At 44.0% G+C, this 18,899-nt stretch overlaps 1 protein-coding gene across 1 annotated transcript in view; it reads right to left on the reverse strand.

Annotated features, from left to right (window-relative positions):
• Window positions 1–18,899, reverse strand: part of NUDCD1 (NudC domain containing 1) — a 164,855-nt gene that overhangs the window by 18,288 nt on the left and 127,668 nt on the right. Inside the window, exon 7 of the mRNA XM_068237918.1 lies at window positions 2,832–2,976. Coding sequence (XP_068094019.1) covers window positions 2,832–2,976 — 145 coding nt within the window. The remainder of the gene's footprint in view (window positions 1–2,831; window positions 2,977–18,899) is intronic.

The raw sequence follows: 18,899 nt of genomic DNA on the forward strand, positions 1-18,899 counted from the left end.
CAGTGAAATGTGGAAGCATCTGAACTTTAGATAATGTTATCTTGTGTTTACTTAAATGTATCAAGTGAGGAATGTAACACATTCTCTGACTGTGGAGAAGCAGCTCCACACAGATAGAGGCAAAGCAGGTCTGCCTGAATGAATGAATAAAACCAGTTATTAATAAAATGCAGGCAGCTCACAAAGCAAAAAACTGTACTTTTGGGAACCTATAACTTCTAAATGAATAATAATACTTATGCACAAATAGAAATATGATAACCGTATGGCATATAAAAAGAAGGAAAACATGTTTTCATTGAATATTATGTCAGAGTTTTAAACTGCTTTAAAGGGAACCTGAAGTGAGTAAAATAATTTAAAATAAACACATGACATAGCTGCTAATGAATATTACACACTTACCTCACCGTCTGTTCCTCTCTGAAGCTCACCATTTTCTTCTTACAGTGATCCCTTCCATTTCTGACAATATTTTGTCAGAAGTGAAATATACCAGTTGCTGTCAGTTATATGTCAGCTGCTGTCCGTTACAACTGAATGTGCAAGGTAATGTCCATGTTTCCCAACGGCTCATGTGGGTGAGGTTACAGTTTTAACAGTGTGCTGACCAGGAAGCGGTTATAGGGTAATGGCCATTTTTAAAATGGAGGACAGAGAATTCCATTGATCACAGTGGACAAACAGGACGCGGGAGAGGAGAAAGATTAAGGAGTAGACTACACAGGAGGCAAGTATGACCTGTGTATGGTTATTTTGACTTTTCAGTTTTAGTACAGGTTTTCTTTAAGTTACCTCCTCTGTAGTTATTTTCACATGCAGTTAATTAACAGCCTGTCTTTAACTTTAGAATTCTGTAGTTATTTTAAGGATTGAAAAGTTAACTTTAGAGATCTCTCCTTAACCTAAAAACAGAAGAGATAACTTTAGGTTTGCCTGAGGTAAAATATTTCCTGAGTACTACAAGCCTTATCACCATGGTGATAACTCTAGAAACAGGTCGGAAACGTTATTAAAGACAGGAGATAAGCTAAGTGAATTGAGGCCAATGTCGTATTTTTGGAGAAACATGGGTATGTTATTGAAAAAAACAAAAACCATTCTCTGTGATGGCAGTATGGTGGCCATGGACCTGTCCCCAAACGCAGAGCTGGCTGCACACCTCGGCTGGCTGGCTGAGTCTTTGGTGCGGTGTGGCCTCAATCTTCACAAATAAATGGGGACATTCAGGGCCGTAGCTATAAATCATGGAGCCCCCCAGCAAAACCTTAATGGCGGCCCCCAGTGTTCCACCTTTTTCATTGTCTCCCCTTGGGGGCCCATCTTGCACGGGTCATAAAACAAGTATAGACAACATAATCTTCACACCAATATTAAGTGTAGCCACAAGGACACCTGATCTGATGGATGGACCCCTTTATCAGGAGTGCAGTAGTAGTTGGGGCCCCCTTACAGCTCTGGGCATCCACTGCTGTTGCAGGGGCTGCTGCCCTGTAGTTACCCCCTGGGGACATTTGTGCACTGCATCAAAATTGTGGTCAGATGGACAGTTTACCCTGGATTAGCAGCTATTATTGGGAATGCGGCCCCTGGAGCCACCCGCTACACACACCGCAGCAAAGTGCCTGCAACTTTGTAGCTGCAATTTGCATATCAGATGACCCTGGAAACCAAATTACCATTAATAGCCACTAACCGTGGTTGCTGTCCATAGTTGCTTGGATTGGGTTAGGTGGCTGGGACCTATAGGGTTAGGCACCGTGGGGTGTGTGTGTGTGGTGTGTGGTGTGTGTGTGTGGGTCTGTGGGTGTGTGTGTGGTGTGTGTGTGTGGGTATGTGGTGTGTGTGTGTGTATGTAGGTGTGTGGTGTGTGTGTGTATGTAGGTGTGTGGTGTGTGTGTGTGTGTGTGTGTGTGTGTGGTGTGTGTGTGTGGTGTGTGTGTGTGTGTGTGTGTGGTGTGTGTGTGTGTGTGTGTGTGTGTGTGTGTGTGTGTGTGTGTGTGTGTGTGTGTGTGTGTGTGTGTGTGTGTGTTGTGTGTGTGTGTGTTGTGTGTGTGTGTGGTGTGTGTGTGTGTGGTGTGTGTGTGTGTGGTGTGTGTGTGTGTGTGTGTGGTGTGTGTGTGTGTTGTGTGTGTTTGGTGTGTGTGTGGTGTGAGTGGAGGTTTGGCACCACCAGGTAATTTTAGTGTCAGGCAGTGCCAGGGGCGGATCGGTTACTGATAGGCATCAAGAGGGAGGGCTAATGTTAAGATAGGTTTAGGTTAGGTCATAGTATAATATCGGTAAAGATTACTGATATTTTACTATCGAAATTAACTTGAAGAATATCAGTGATTTTAGGGGGGGGGGTGTGTCTGTGATGGTGGGGTTAGTGTTAGGCACTAGGAGGAGAGGGTTCGTATTGGAATGGGTACCTGGTAAGTGTACAGTAAACACAACCAATACTTTTATCTGGCGGCACCACTGGAACATATACTCCAGTCTGGAGGACACCCTGATGCTTGGGCACCACCCTCAGCTTGCTCAATAAAGATACGAAGAGCAACAGAGAGGCAGAGACTGGGCTGGGCCGCCTGCAGCTTCCGCCGAGTTCAGTCTCCCAGCATGCATTGTCATCAGACATAACCACATGACCAGGAGATCAGATAGAAGGATTTGGCTTTTTGGTGACCATACATTAGCAGGCAGCAGAACTACTTTTTGCCACATGAAATATGTGAAGTTTCATGACTGGAGTCAGCTTCAGGTTGATACAGCCTTTTTATCTGTTTAAGACAGAAACTCGCACCATATTCACAAATTCGCCCTGCTTTAGGAAGAGTTCCGCTTACCAGCTCCTCAGAGGTGAGGTGCCTCAGCTGCTCCGATATGGCCGCACACAGTGCTGGGTCCGCTATGAACTTTCCTTGCTTGTTACCGATAATGACCTCTGGCCACATAGATCCAGCGTCCTGCTTCATCAAGGTGACCTCCACACTGCAGGGAAAAGTAAAACAGCATCAAGAAATGAGCAGAGAACAACCCCTACAGTGTCGAGTATTCCATAAATGATTAGTTCTGTTTTGCATATATAAAGTTTTAAGGAGGGAGAGTTCATGAAAGAATATACTGTATAGCAGACAACTAGTCAGGAACAAATGTGAGGAGGGAGTTAAGGTCTGGGGCTGAGGGGTACAGTTGTGTATCGTCTGCATATGCCTGGCATTGAAAATCAAATTAGTTGATTATGTTGCCAAGGCCATTCATGTAGATGGAAAAGATGAGGGGGCCACTGACAAAGCCTTGAGGCACCCCCACAGATAAAGGATGTGGAAAAGAATCTGATCTGAGTAAGAGACTGTGAAAGATCATCCAGAGAGATAGAAAGATATCCAGGAGATAGCGACTCTCAATGGCAAAGCTAAGGAGCTGTGGGCCCCGATGCAAGTTTTACAATGGGGCTCCACACACACTCTATACATAACAATTTATACGGCGCACCAAAACCTGCCAATGGCAACTACAGTGTCAGAGGTGCAAGAAGGGGATGGGGAACAGTTTGTTAATGATTACCACTATTCAAATTATCTATAGAAGTGATTATTATGAGCACAGGACCAATAGAGAGCTAATACTGTAGTTGAGGGAGGGCCCTTCGAGGCCACTCTGGCCTGACGGCCTTGATGCGGTCGCAACCTCTGCACCCCATATTGCTACGCCCCTGAGTGTGAGGCCCTTTATGTCTACAGATGAAAGTATCTGTAGGAGTAGGGTGTGGTCAACCATATCAAACGCTGATGACAGATTGAGAAGGATGACTATGGAATGATGACCATTGGATTTAGCCGCAAGAAGATCACTGGCCACTTTAGTAAGGGCTGCTTCTGTGGAGTGCTTTGTGTGAAACCTGGACTGGAACTGATCAAACTGGGAGTTGGCAGATAAATAATGGCTTAGTTCAGAATGCATATTCAGCATAATTAAAGTGGACCCAAACCAAACATTTTTTTTAATTCAAAATATTTAGTTGCACCACTCTGACACATGCAAAGATAAATAAAAACTCCTTCAAGACTATGAGCATTTCTGTGCCTGCTTTTCACCCTTCTCTTTGCATAACTAAGGTTATACAGGTGGCAGCCATTAGCAATTCCTCCTTTAACGGACACCTCCTACTCCACCAGTCTGCCGGATTCTGTCCCGGCAATATGAAAGGAAGGGAGGGGTTCCTCCAATAAATGTAAAATATTTTATATTTGTCTTCATACAGCTGAAAAAAAGCTGCTATTTATTATTATAATTTAGAAAATAGATTATTTCTGAAGTCTTGTATTTTTAATTTGGGTCCACTTTAAACCATGCCTAACCTATGCTTGCTTTTCTTTAAATCTGCTCCTGGCACCAAATCCAAGTGCCAGGGACTGAAATCTTAATGTCTGGCTTCGACTTTTCAGTATCTGAATGCCAGTGCCCAACCTTACCCCTTAGGGTTAGGTCAGTCACTGGGGTGCTTGTATTGTCACCCTATTTCCTGGCACCCTTCTGTCATTGTAAGTATGACCCCTTTTACTGAAGTTACAGAATCATATATATAAAAAGTATGCCTCTCTTAAATGACTTCAAAAATCATGCACATCGTCCCCATGTTGTCAGAACAGTTCCATCCATATGTTATGTGTGAAAACAAAGAATGTTGTTAAAAGTTATTTCTGGAGACACAACAACGACAAAAAAACTATTAAAAACATTTCTTTCCAGCGGATCAGACTCGATAACAGCAGATTCGGTGACAGCGACGTACACAATGCCAGCGTCCCCATCCATTGTTTAAAATAGAATCGCACCAACACCGCCCACTCCTCCCAGCCACGGTATGGCGCAGAACCTGCTCATCGTGCCGCAAATACATATGCATGAGCGCCGCCAGAGAGCAAAACGTGTGAGCTGTGAAGCGTCCCCTCCATTCCTCCCCCTCGCCGGCAATCAGCACAGGTTTGCATCAATCTGGCGCGCTTCTGAGTATCGATGCTGCAAATGTAACAGAGGAGAACACTGTTCAGTGGAAAAGCCGGTTGCAGCTAACAGGGAATATTTATAATCAGTCCGCAAAAATGTAATGTCCTTAATTCAACTCTTTTGCGCTCCTTTTCCACGGGTTTTAAAAAACAAGAAACCAGTTTGTTAAAGAGGAGCTGTCAGCCATACTATCTCAGAAAAAAACACACAGATATCCTCTATAATAATCCCTAATCTCTTCGTCCCATGTCCGTGTGTGTCCCTTTTGCGCTCTGCGCATGTGCAGGGACGCAGAGACTCTGAGGGGGAGTGATGCGCCGCAAGGGAAGACGGGCCAAGGGGAAGACTGGCAGTCGGGCGTGCTGCGGACGAGTGCGCATGCACAGTGATAGATCTAGCCCATTTTTAAACGGGCAAAGGTGACTAGTAAGTAGATAAATGCTTGCTCTACTTACGGTACATAACATATGTATTGCACTGTCCACCTTTTGATTTTAGTGATTTTTCTATAGAAAAAGGAGGAAATCCTTCTCCATTTTAACTGTCTATCTTGAAGCCAATCCTGAGGTCATTTCCTCCCTTACTCTCCTCTGCCTGATTGTGTATGCATTGCCAGCTGGCCTCCCAGTCTTCAGGCACTTCCACCCAGCTCTGCAATAGGAAGTGCATTGTATCGGCATGAGAAGTATTGGCCAATCAGAAAGGAACAGAGGTGTGGGAGGGGAAAACAGGAGGGAAAGAGGCTTTATCCAATCAGGCTGCATTAGTTGAGTCTGAGGGGAAAGTAAAGAAGCAACAAAAAACAAAAAACAGCATGCCCTGCAACTTCCTTTGTGTGGCAATGTACCAAATAAGAGTCAGGTAAAGTGGGGAATTATAAAGAATTGATTTTTGATTTTACGCCCGACAGTTACACGTTAAAGGCCAACTCCAATCTGAGCTGTTGTCCCAGTCCTATGTAACATACATATATCCAGGCACATCGCCTCTAGTTAGGACATTAAATAAATTATTAGGGAAAGGGAGGTGCTGAAAGGGGGTGTGGCTAGAAAACAGCAAAAATCTATTAACCCTTCGCACACTCACATGCAAATGTTCAAACAATTGCATTCACGGATTCACTCATCCAGGCACAACTGTTATCCCTACAGCTAAATTAAAAGCCAGGGTTTTAGTTCACAGAAGAATGCATTCTTATGCTTAGTCACCTACACTGCGCAGAAGTACCCAGGTAAACATAGGTGTCCTAACTCTGGTCCTGTAACATGCATAGTGCAGACATGCAAACACATTCATTGCATCAAACCTATCAATGGATTAGGAGCACACATCCTAACTTCCTCTCCTGGGAAAGACAGTGCATCTTACCAATCGCACAAGGGAGCTAATGTTATGTGTCCATGTGCACCATGCGCATACACCAGCATAAGCTGTCTGCATGCTGACAAACATACAGGGGAAGGGGGGAGTGCACCGAATTGGACCCTAGCCACAGGGGTCAATGAGAAGAATAAACATACATATATCCAGGCACATCGCCTCTAGTTAGGACATTAAATAAATTATTAGGGTAAGATGCACTGTCTTTCCCAGGAGAGGAAGTTAGGATGTGTGCTCCTAATCCATTGATAGGTTTGATGCAATGAATGTGTTTGCATGTCTGCACTATGCATGTTACAGGACCAGAGTTAGGACACCTATGTTTACCTGGGTACTTCTGCGCAGTGTAGGTGACTAAGCATAAGAATGCATTCTTCTGTGAACTAAAACCCTGGCTTTTAATTTAGCTGTAGGGATAACAGTTGTGCCTGGATGAGTGAATCCGTGAATGCAATTGTTTGAACATTTGCATGTGAGTGTGCGAAGGGTTAATAGATTTTTGCTGTTTTCTAGCCACACCCCCTTTCAGCACCTCCCTTTCCCTAATAATTTATTTAATGTCCTAACTAGAGGCGATGTGCCTGGATATATGTATGTTTATTCTTCTCATTGACCCCTGTGGCTAGGGTCCAATTCGGTGCACTCCCCCCTTCCCCTGTATGTTTGTCAGCATGCAGACAGCTTATGCTGGTGTATGCGCATGGTGCACATGGACACATAACATTAGCTCCCTTGTGCGATTGGTAAGATGCACTGTCTTTCCCAGGAGAGGAAGTTAGGATGTGTGCTCCTAATCCATTGATAGGTTTGATGCAATGAATGTGTTTGCATGTCTGCACTATGCATGTTACAGGACCAGAGTTAGGACACCTATGTTTACCTGGGTACTTCTGCGCAGTGTAGGTGACTAAGCATAAGAATGCATTCTTCTGTGAACTAAAACCCTGGCTTTTAATTTAGCTGTAGGGATAACAGTTGTGCCTGGATGAGTGAATCCGTGAATGCAATTGTTTGAACATTTGCATGTGAGTGTGCGAAGGGTTAATAGATTTTTGCTGTTTTCTAGCCACACCCCCTTTCAGCACCTCCCTTTCCCTAATAATTTATTTAATGTCCTAACTAGAGGCGATGTGCCTGGATATATGTATGTTTATTCTTCTCATTGACCCCTGTGGCTAGGGTCCAATTCGGTGCACTCCCCCCTTCCCCTGTATGTTTGTCAGCATGCAGACAGCTTATGCTGGTGTATGCGCATGGTGCACATGGACACATAACATTAGCTCCCTTGTGCGATTGGTAAGATGCACTGTCTTTCCCAGGAGAGGAAGTTAGGATGTGTGCTCCTAATCCATTGATAGGTTTGATGCAATGAATGTGTTTGCATGTCTGCACTATGCATGTTACAGGACCAGAGTTAGGACACCTATGTTTACCTGGGTACTTCTGCGCAGTGTAGGTGACTAGGCATAAGAATGCATTCTTCTGTGAACTAAAACCCTGGCTTTTAATTTAGCTGTAGGGATAACAGTTGTGCCTGGATGAGTGAATCCGTGAATGCAATTGTTTGAACATTTGCATGTGAGTGTGCGAAGGGTTAATAGATTTTTGCTGTTTTCTAGCCACACCCCCTTTCAGCACCTCCCTTTCCCTAATAATTTATTTAATGTCCTAACTAGAGGCGATGTGCCTGGATATATGTATGTTTATTCTTCTCATTGACCCCTGTGGCTAGGGTCCAATTCGGTGCACTCCCCCCTTCCCCTGTATGTTTGTCAGCATGCAGACAGCTTATGCTGGTGTATGCGCATGGTGCACATGGACACATAACATTAGCTCCCTTGTGCGATTGGTAAGATGCACTGTCTTTCCCAGGAGAGGAAGTTAGGATGTGTGCTCCTAATCCATTGATAGGTTTGATGCAATGAATGTGTTTGCATGTCTGCACTATGCATGTTACAGGACCAGAGTTAGGACACCTATGTTTACCTGGGTACTTCTGCGCAGTGTAGGTGACTAAGCATAAGAATGCATTCTTCTGTGAACTAAAACCCTGGCTTTTAATTTAGCTGTAGGGATAACAGTTGTGCCTGGATGAGTGAATCCGTGAATGCAATTGTTTGAACATTTGCATGTGAGTGTGCGAAGGGTTAATAGATTTTAGTCCTATGTAACAGTGGTAGAGCTTGTTTATATCTATATAGAAGGTCATTGATTAGTAGAGATCAAAAGTTCCTTTTGGCCAGAGAGCCAGACTGGAGCACCTCAGTGAGGCACTTTTTGTGGTTACTATTAACCCGATGAAGCTGGAAATGCCCGCAAAATGCGTCATCTGACCCTACTTTGTGCAATAAACTCTTGTATCTCAATCTAGTTATATAGGCTGCTTTAAAATCCTCTGGAGAGTTAAGCCAACTGTACCTTTCCTTATTAAACAGTTTTTAGTTATTTTATATTTTTGGGGCGCCTCCACCTTGCATCACACTTTTTTTTTTTTCAATTGACTTTTAATGCACGCTAATTCCCCTCCATTGCCATCCTATTTTTATAGGATGTGCAACACAACACCCCAGTGTGACACTAGCCTAACAGAAGGTCCTTCTTGTGGGATGGGTGATCATGACGGTAAGATGGGTCACCATGATGGACACCAAGTGACCTCTCTGAGCAGATCTACCAGTTTAGAACTTTAGTAAAAGGCACACCACACTAACTAAATGAGTGAAGGTACTAACACGGCTGAATATAGATAAACTATACTTTAAGAGTTCTTCCACGTATACTTTTAATTAAAGCAGGGGTGCCCAATAGGTCGATCGCGATCAACGGGTAGAAATATCGGCTGGGGAGAAATTTGGCTGGGGGGTTAAGCAAGCGAGTTTAAAAAATGTGGGCACCCCTAGTTAAGAGGATTATTTGCCATATGCTGCCAAATATGGTGGGATGGGGAGGGGGGTTTATCTGACTGTGTGGGGAAGGATTCTTCTTTGCCATGTGCTGCCAAATATGCTGGGGTGGGGAGGGGGGTTGTTCATGTCACTGTGTGGGGAAGTATTTTGTGCCATGTGCTGCCAACAATGTTCGTATCGTATATATATGTCAGTGTCTATGGTTGTGGTGCAATTCTGATAGCCGAGTCCAACATATCTACCAACATTTCCAATGCTAAACTTAGCATTTATAATGTTGTTATATGACTATACAAGACTCAATATTTGAAATGTTGGTAGATCTCCTGGCCTCTGCGAATTTTAAAGTAGCTCGCGAGCCGAAAAAGTGTGGGCACCCCTGAATTAAAGAGAGTCTGAGGCAGGGAACACACTTGACTTTCAGTTTTCCGCGCGCGTTTTTCTGCATACTTTTTCTGCACACTAAGTGTGTTTCCATGCAGGAAAACGCTCGCGTTTTTTCATAGCAGCTGATGTAATTGATACAGAAAACTGCCAAAATGTGCAGAATCAGGATGCAGAATGTCAGTGTTTTTTCTGCGCGCGAACAACACAGTAAGTGTGCACTAGCACATTGATTAACATGAGTTCTCAGTTTTTCTGTGCAGAAAACGCGCACGAAAACTGTCAAGTGTGTTCCCTGCCTGAAGCAAATTTAAATACATGTTTTTACCTGTTATTTATGTTAAGGAATATGAGCAGTGCTAAAACCCTGCACTCCCACGGCAGAACAAGCCCTTTATACCCCGCAAATCTCCCTTTAAGGCACCAAGCAATTTGGTCACAGGGCAAAGACTATTTTTCTTTTCACCCTGCTCCCGCAAAAGTATCAGTGGCGTAAGATTGTACTATTCCCCCTCCAGGCCGCTGGACTCAGCGGTAAGGCGTAATTCGACTGCCAGCTATGGCTGGTGGCCGAATTATGCTGTTTTTAGGAGTTTGGGCTTAGTCTTTTGAAGGCGCCCAAAGTACTGTGTTAGTGCTGTAATTCACATTGCAGCCTATGGAGGAGAATGCAGCTGTAATTCACATTGCAGCCTATGGCGGAGAATGCAGCTGTAATTCACATTGCAGCCTATGGCGGAGAATGCAGCTGTAATTCACATTGCAGCCTATGGCGGAGAATGCAGCTGTTATTCACATTGCAGCCTATGGCGGAGAATGCAGCTGTAATTCACATTGCTGCCTATGGCGAAGAATGCAGCTGTAATTCACATTGCCGCCTATGGCGGAGAATGCAGCTGTTATTCACATTACAGCCTATGGCGGAGAATGCAGCTGTAATTCACATTGCAGCCTATGGCGGAGAATGCAGCTGTAATTCACATTGCTGCCTATGGCGAAGAATGCAGCTGTAATTCACATTGCCGCCTATGGCGGAGAATGCAGCTGTTATTCACATTACAGCCTATGGCGGAGAATGCAGCTGTAATTCACATTGCAACCCATGGCGGAGAATGGTACGTCCAAATTGCATGCGCGATTTTGCCTGCCTCGCACTTCCAGTAACAACAAAAGAAATACACATGACAATACCAAACCATTTGTGTATTAAACAATTTTCTGGGAGAAGTGGTGTTCTTGCTGACATAAACACAAGGACGATACTATTTTTGCCCATCACTGTACACTCTGCAGTCACAACATTTAAACCACTGACAGGTGAAGTAAATAACTTATTTCTCAGCAGGATGTGTCAAGGGTTGGGATATATTAGACAGAGAAAAAGATGAGAAATGCCGGCACTGCTGTAAACTGCTTGTTTATTCATAACACATGGTGCAACATTGTGGATTCAAATGTATGCATATTGAGAAGTAACATACCGGTTTGCTGGTAAAGCTGTGCGGTGGGTGCTGGGGGATGAGAGCCTTACAGCCGCTTTGCACAGATGCACTTCTACAGAGAAGCCTCCGTAGAAGCGCATCTGCGCGAAACGGCTGTAAGGCTCTCATCCCCCAGCAACTACCGCACAGCTTTACCAGCAAACCGGTATGTTACTTCTCAATATGCATACATTTGAATCCACGATGTTGCACCATGTGTTATGGATAAACAAGCAGTTTACAGCAGTGCCGGCATTTCTCATCTTTTTCTCTGTCTGCATATGATGTCTATCTGATCCTGAGCACACTGGTCTATCTGCATTGCACCGGATACCTGGTCTGCACCCCTGCAACCCTCCCTGCACACCTAGCTGCAGTGCCAGCACCTTTCTATCCTACCTTCCTTTGGGATATATTAGGCAGCAAGTGATCAGTCAACTCTTGAAGGTGATAAGTTAGAAGCATGAAAAATGGTAGTGCAAAGGTCTGAGCTACTTTGACTAGCCCAAACTGTGGAAACTACATGGGCCAGACCATCTCAAAACAATGTGTCTCCTGCAGTTTTCCCAATACGCAGTGGTCAGAACCTACCAGAAGTGGTCCGAAGGAGGACAACTGGTGTGCCTGGAAAGTAAAAGCTAAAGGCCTGTACATACCTTCGATTACTGTCACCTGGCAGGGATTAGCCACAGTGTTAGTCACATGACTAACACCAGACGACATACAACTGGCAGAGATTGGGACATGATGTCTTGTGTGACAGTTTGTGGCTGAGGCTTTACAGATGTGTTGCTAGCCTGAAGGCTAGAGACGCATCTTGTTGCTATAAAGGGGGAAAGAAGAACTAGAAAATGAAGCACCCCAGAGGGGGGGGGGGGGGGGGCGGTGGAGCAAGAGAGAGAACAATAGAAATGGGTGAGATGATCCTACATGCCGGATCTCTTGCTGACCTATTTGGGCCACCATACACACACTAGACTCTTGCACTCTAGCGGTAATCTCAACTGAGTTTACTCTAGTGTGTGTATGAAGCCTTTATTAAAAACTCTTAGGGCTCTTTTCCACAAGCGGCTGAACTGCATGCTCAGTGAGCAGTTGCCAGGCAGCAGCAAGCAGTTGCCAGGCAGCAGCAAGCAGTTGTAAGAGTTTGCCAGTCTTTTCACTGCCTATTAACTGCTTGTGGAAAAGGGACCCAAGGGCTGATTCACACTACAAGACCTTTTTAAGCTCTAGAGCTTTTAAAATCACTTGCTAATGCAATGCTATGGGGGATATTTACAAAATCCCATTGTTCCAGTGAGAACACACACATAGGATAACATTAGCAAGTGCTTTTAAAATCACAAAGCTCTTAGAAAAGCCCCTGTAGTGCGAACAAGTCCTTAGTCTTAACCCAGAGCAAAGCTGCTGTAGCACAAACATGTGAAAAACTTTATATGCTGGGCGTAAGATTATAGCTCCGTATTTGCCACCTGTCGGGTCCAGCGACCTCCCCTTGACGACAGTCGTCAGCGATGCCTCTTCCTGCCGGCGGGTAAAGCGCGAGGTCACACAACGATACATGACGGGCATGGACAAGACTTCAAATGATTGTGGTATTTTGGGCTGGAGTCGTCGTGATGGTCATTATTGCCGCGCTACGTTTGTGTGGTCGTGTTGCTGTATCCACATCGTGATATTGTGGAAACGACCCCTTGCCGCTCAAAAAATAAATTAAAAAAAATAAATTGCAGGTCGTCAGTAAAAAAAAGCACCGTAGATACATAGGTTATGGCGTCAAAACACAGTACATCACATCCTGCTGTGTGGCCACATACTAGTTGGAGTGACCATGCTGACTCCTTTTCCATACCGAAAGTCCTACAACAGGCGTGTGTGACAGAACTGGACTGTGGACCAGCGGAGGGTGACTTTATGTGACTGAAATCAACCCAGGAAAGCTTCACAGCCCATTTACATCCACCACCCGCTCACACTGATCATACATTCAGATGAGGTCATAAAAAACTGCCAACTCAATCTGCTTATGTGGCAAAGAAAGGATGACAAATGGAGAGAGATGTGTGAGTGCCATGCCTGTGGAAGGCACGGGGTTAACGTAAAATAAGAATTAGCTTGACATTTATGTCGGCAGCATTAGCGCGATCCTGACTCATTTCCAAATACAATGGTGCAGAACAATTTTATTTTTTGCTGGTATAAGAAAAGGGTTTCTGACTCCTCATTTAGGTCTAAGTAAACAATTCCCGATAAACATGTAATTTACCTTTAACTCTGCCACATGGTTACATAAGATGCACTTACATTAAATTTCAACATTATGATTCACAACCCAACAACCATCATGGAAGATCAAAAGGTAAACCCACATGCATTGAGAGGAGGAAGAAAAGGATGAAGCAGGTTATTTGTGGCACATACGGGTTGGACATGGGTTTAATCTATGTTATAAGTATAAACAGGAAGTGTGCATCAGCGGCGCCTGTTCAGTTTGATCATTAAGCATGGTGGCGTAGTGGTTAGCTCTCTTGCCTTGCAGCGCTGGGTCCCTGGTTCGAATCCCAGCCAGGGCACTATCTGCAAAGAGTTTGTATGTTCTCTCCGTGTCTGTGTGGGTTTCCTCTGGGCACTCCGGTTTCCTCCCACATTCCAAAAACATACGGATAAGTTAATTGGCTCCCCCTAAAATTGGCCCTAGACTACAGTACTTACACTACATAATATAGACATATGGCAATGGTAGGGATTAGATTGTGAGCTTCTTTGAGGGACAGTTAGTGAGAAGACAATATATATATATATATATATACTCTGTACAGCGCTGCGTAATATGTCGGCGCTATATAAATACTAAATAATAATAATAATCATTAGTGCTCAGCAGTAACATATCCAAAGTTAAAGTGTAACTGTCGGGCATAAAATTCATTCTTTATTTTTATCTGGTAAACAAGTAATAAGGATGCTAATCAGGCAATCCAAAAGTTAAAATCACTATTACTTTTCTTGTTGATGAATAATCATTCCCCAGTTTACATGACTCTGATTTGGTACACACAAAGGAAGTTGCAGAGCATGCTGGGTTGTCCTTTTTTTGCTTCTCTACTTTCCCCTCAGACTTAACTAATGCAGCCTGATTGGCTAAAGCCTCTTTCCCTCCTGCTTTCCCCTCCCACAACTCTGTTCCTCTCTGATTGGCTAATATTTCTCATGCTGAGACAATGCACTTTCTATAGTGAAGGACGGGCAAATGAGGCAGAGGAGAGTAAGGGAGGAAATTACATTAGGATTGGCTTCAAAACAGCCACAGTTAAAATGGGAAATGCTAAGAAGGATTTTCTCTTTTTTTACTGTAGCAATATACCTGTATGTTTGTTTTTTTCTGTGATAGTATGACTGACAGCCCCTCTTGACATCCGAGGGGAGAGGCATATGGAGGCTCCCATATTTTATTTCCTTTTAACCACTTTACCCCCGCGCGTACGTATTTCTCCGCCCCTTTTTCCATCCTTTAACAACCAGGGACGGAGAAACACGTACTTTCCGCGTTCCCGACGCTGCCCGCGCTCCCGCTCGTAAACACGCCGCCCGCCGCTAGTAAACACGCCGCCGCCCGCTCGCCCAGAGATCAATGAACGGGAAAATACATTCCCGTTCGTTGATCTAAGCCCCGCAATGATCAGCTGCTCTCCTATGGGCAGCGCGATCATTGTGAGAAAAAACTCACGTGTCCAGCCTCCTTATACTTCCTCCAAGCTTCCGGAAGGAAGCTTGGAGGTCGCATTAAAACAAAAAGTTACTGTGGCCATCTTGTGGCCAAATAGTAAACTACACCCTACACATTTTTCACATACAAATAAATGACTTTTACATATAAAATTAACTCATTACCTCCCACACTCCCCATTTTTTTTTTTTTTGTAATTAAAAAAAAATTAAAAAATTTACAATTAAAAAAAATACATAAATAGTTACCTTAGGGACTGAACTTTTTAAATATTTATGTCAAGAGGGTATAACACTGTTACTTTATAAACTATGGGCTTGTAATTAGGGATGGACGCAAAAATTAAAAAAATGCACCTTTATTTCCAAATAAAATATTGGCGCCAAACATTGTGATAGGGACATAATTTAAATGGTTTTATAACCGGGACAAATGGGCAAATACATTTCATGGGTTTTAATTACAGTAGCATGCATTATTTAAAAACTATAATGGCCGAAAACTGAAAAATAATTATTTTTTTCCCCACATTTTTCCTATTTTCCCATTAAAACACATTTAGAAAAAAATAATTCTTGGCATAATGTCCCACCTAAAGAAAGCCTAATTGGTGGCGGAAAAAACAAGATATAGTTCATTTCATTGCGATAAGTAATGATAAAGTTATAGACGAATGAATGGAAGGAGCGCTGAAAGGTGAAAATTGCTCTGGTGCTCAGGGGGTAAAACCCCTCAGTGGTGAAGTGGTTAAAGGACCACACAAAATCTTAAAATTTAAACCGTATGTAATCATATACAAATAAGAAGTGCATTTCTCCCAGAGTAAAATGAGCCATAGATTATACTTTCCTCCCATGTTGCTGTCACTTACAGTAAGTAGTAGAAATCTGACAGATCCGACAGGTTTTGGACTAGCCCATCTCCACATGGGGGATTCTCAGGGATTTCTTTATTTTCAAAAGCACTTATTGAATGGCATTTGCTCCGTCCAACTGCTAAAGAAGTGTACGGTGACCAGTAAGGCTGTCCAGCATCTTTGAATAAATCTTTTCCAGGGAGTGCCTTTATAAAGAATAAAGGCCATGCTGAGAATCCCCCATGAAGAGATGGACTAACCCAAAACCTGTTGGTAATGTCAGATTTCTATTACCTACTGTAAGTGAAAGCAACATAGGAGTAAAGTAACTTATGGCTCATTTTAGGAAATGTACTTCTTATTTGTATGTTTATATAAACAGTATTTTAAATTGTAAGATTTTCTCGACAATGGTCCTTTAAGCAATAGAAATTGCCTGGCAGTCCTGCTAATCATCTGCCTGTAATACTTTTAGCCATAGACCCTGAACAAGCATGCAGATCACAATTGGAATCATTTTTATTTGCCAAAAAAGACTGGGTTGTGTCCGTAATCAGACTTGGCACGTAAAGGACCCGGAATCGGCATGTACAGGGCTTTAGTGCAAGATAGGACATACAAAGAGACAACAGAATACTGTAGTTTCCACATACAGTAACACAAAAAGGAAAAATAATATATACAAAATAGAGAGTTCAGGAGGTTGACAGTTGAGGGAAAAACAGTTTCTCTGCCTTGAGGTTCTGGTGGAAATGGCCCTAAACCTCTGGCCTGATGGGAGCCAACTGAAGAAGTGGTGGCCTGGGTGTGAAGAATCCTTGGCCATACTCAATGCTCTGGTGTGTATTCTGGAGTTGTGGAGGAGGTACAAAGGGGGAGAGATTTCCCGATGATCCTCTCTGTTGATCTGATGACCCTCTGAAGTTTGTGTCTGTCACTGGCAGAGGAGCCAGCATAACAAACCAGGATGTAGGAACAGAGGACAGATTCAGTTGTGGAGTAGAAACTCAACAGAAGTTCTTGGGCCAGGCCAAACTTCTTCCGTTCGACGAAGAAAGAAAAGTCTCTGCTGGGCCTTCCTCTTGGTGGAGTTGGTGTTGGCCTTCCATCTCCGGTCGGTTAAGATGGTTGTGCCCAGGAGGATGACACAGGATATCCTTTCGACTTCAATGTAGATCGAAAAAGGGGACGTTCTTCCTACACTCAAAGATCATCTTTTGGCGGTGTTTAGGACTAACTTTTTCTCCCTGCAACCGTGGCCTATTGCTGTCAACCTGCTGGCGATAAACGTTCTCGTCGTTGTTGGTAACAAAGCCGACTATGGTGGTGTCATCAGCAAATTTGATGACAGAGACTGCCGTGGATCTGAAGTTATTTGTATAAAGGGAGAAGAGGATCAGAGGTTCCTGACTGAAGTCTGACTGGATTGGCCACCTGCTTGTTTCAGGTGTGTGATTCAGACACTACTGATGCCAAGGAGATTAGCACTGCCAGGCAACTGGTAATGTTTAAAAGGAAATAAATATGGCAGTGTGAAGAATTGCGGAAAAGCCGCGCGGCTAGTTCCGCGATCAGGCCGGCGGTTTCCGTGCGGCGACATATGTCTGATGTGGTACAGCCTTCATGTGCACACAGGCTGAGGAATACGCGCGCCGAGAGGCAGAGGCTTTATGGGAAACAGAGGGATCAGCTGACCCGCGTGGTCAGCTGACCTCGCAGCAAACGGCGATTGGCTGAAGGGCAACGGGCGGCGCTGATCAGCGCTGCACTATATAAGATCTTCCCCTTCAGTCTCACGTTGTCTGCCGTTGCAAATGCTTGCGTGTGAGCACACAGACCATAGTCAGATCCCACAGTGTGTTAGAACCAGGTGGACCTGGGAATTCACACTGAGCCAGATTACTATTCTGTGTTATGCTTTAGACCAGTTCCAGGGTGTGGAGACCAAGGACCTCACACCCAGACTAGGAAACTGTGTTAATACTGTGTTATGCTTTAGACCAGTTCCAGGGTGTAGAGACCAAGGACCTCACACCCAGACTAGGAAACTGTGTTAATACTGTGTTATGCTTTAGACCAGTTCCAGGGTGTAGAGACCAAGGACCTCACACCCAGACTAGGAAACTGTGTTATTACTGTGTTATGCTTTAGACCAGTTCCAGGGTGTAGAGACCAAGGACCTCACACCCAAGGCTAGGAACCTGTGTTATTGCTGTGTTATGCCTCAGGCTAGTTCCGGGGTGTAGAGACCAAGGACCTCACACCCAGCTTAGGGCCTCACTTCTATCTATTAGCAGCAGGGCATCTTGCAACTCAGCCTGGGCCCCTCTCCTAGGGGACCCTAGGCTCCAGGAGTATCTCCCACTGCCACAGGGGGTATTCCACATTGCTTCAGACCACTGGCTCCCCAGTGGTCCATACTCAAAGTTGTATCTTTACATCATATACTCATTCATTACAGGTGGCCAGAGGTTAGCAACACCTGGATTATTGGTGATGCTGCAGATCATCCATAATCTGGTGTATATCTGTATTCTTGGCGATTCTGCAGATCACCAATAATCAGACTCTCTCTGTGTGTTGTCACCGATCGTTACAGGCAGCCTCCATACCTATCTCATTTCAGGTGACTCACTTTAAGCTGCCCTAAACGTTTATCCGCAGGGCATGCGTTGTTTTGATGCCAGCACAGATTAATTCTGTGCCCAGATGTATTGGTTCCCACGCTAGATAGGATTTAAAAAAAAACAAACAAACCTTGAAAATCGATATAACCCAGTGCTCCGTTGTTCAATGGTGTGCAACGCTATGGCCCATCGATCAGCCACCACACCTGATCAATGCAAATCTTCCATCCTGTCTAGTCATCAGTTTTGGTTGAAAGCAATCGGACATGTTGGGGCATTCTCATTGTCAGACTCCATCAAAGTGAACAAATCTGATGGGAATCAGCCAGGAAACTCCATAAATGTATTCCCGCTTCACAGTGCTTTTCAGGCCATTTTTAAAGGGAATCTGAAGTGAAAATAAACTCATGAGATAATGAATTGTATGCGTAGTACAGATAAGAAATAGAACATAAGTAGCAAAGAAACCTGTCTAAAGGTGGCCATACACTGGTCGATTTGCCATCAGATTCGACCAACAGATAGATCCCTCTCTGATCGAAT

The sequence above is a fragment of the Hyperolius riggenbachi genome, chromosome 5 (genome assembly GCF_040937935.1).
Source record: "Hyperolius riggenbachi isolate aHypRig1 chromosome 5, aHypRig1.pri, whole genome shotgun sequence".
Lineage (NCBI taxonomy): Eukaryota > Metazoa > Chordata > Amphibia > Anura > Hyperoliidae > Hyperolius > Hyperolius riggenbachi.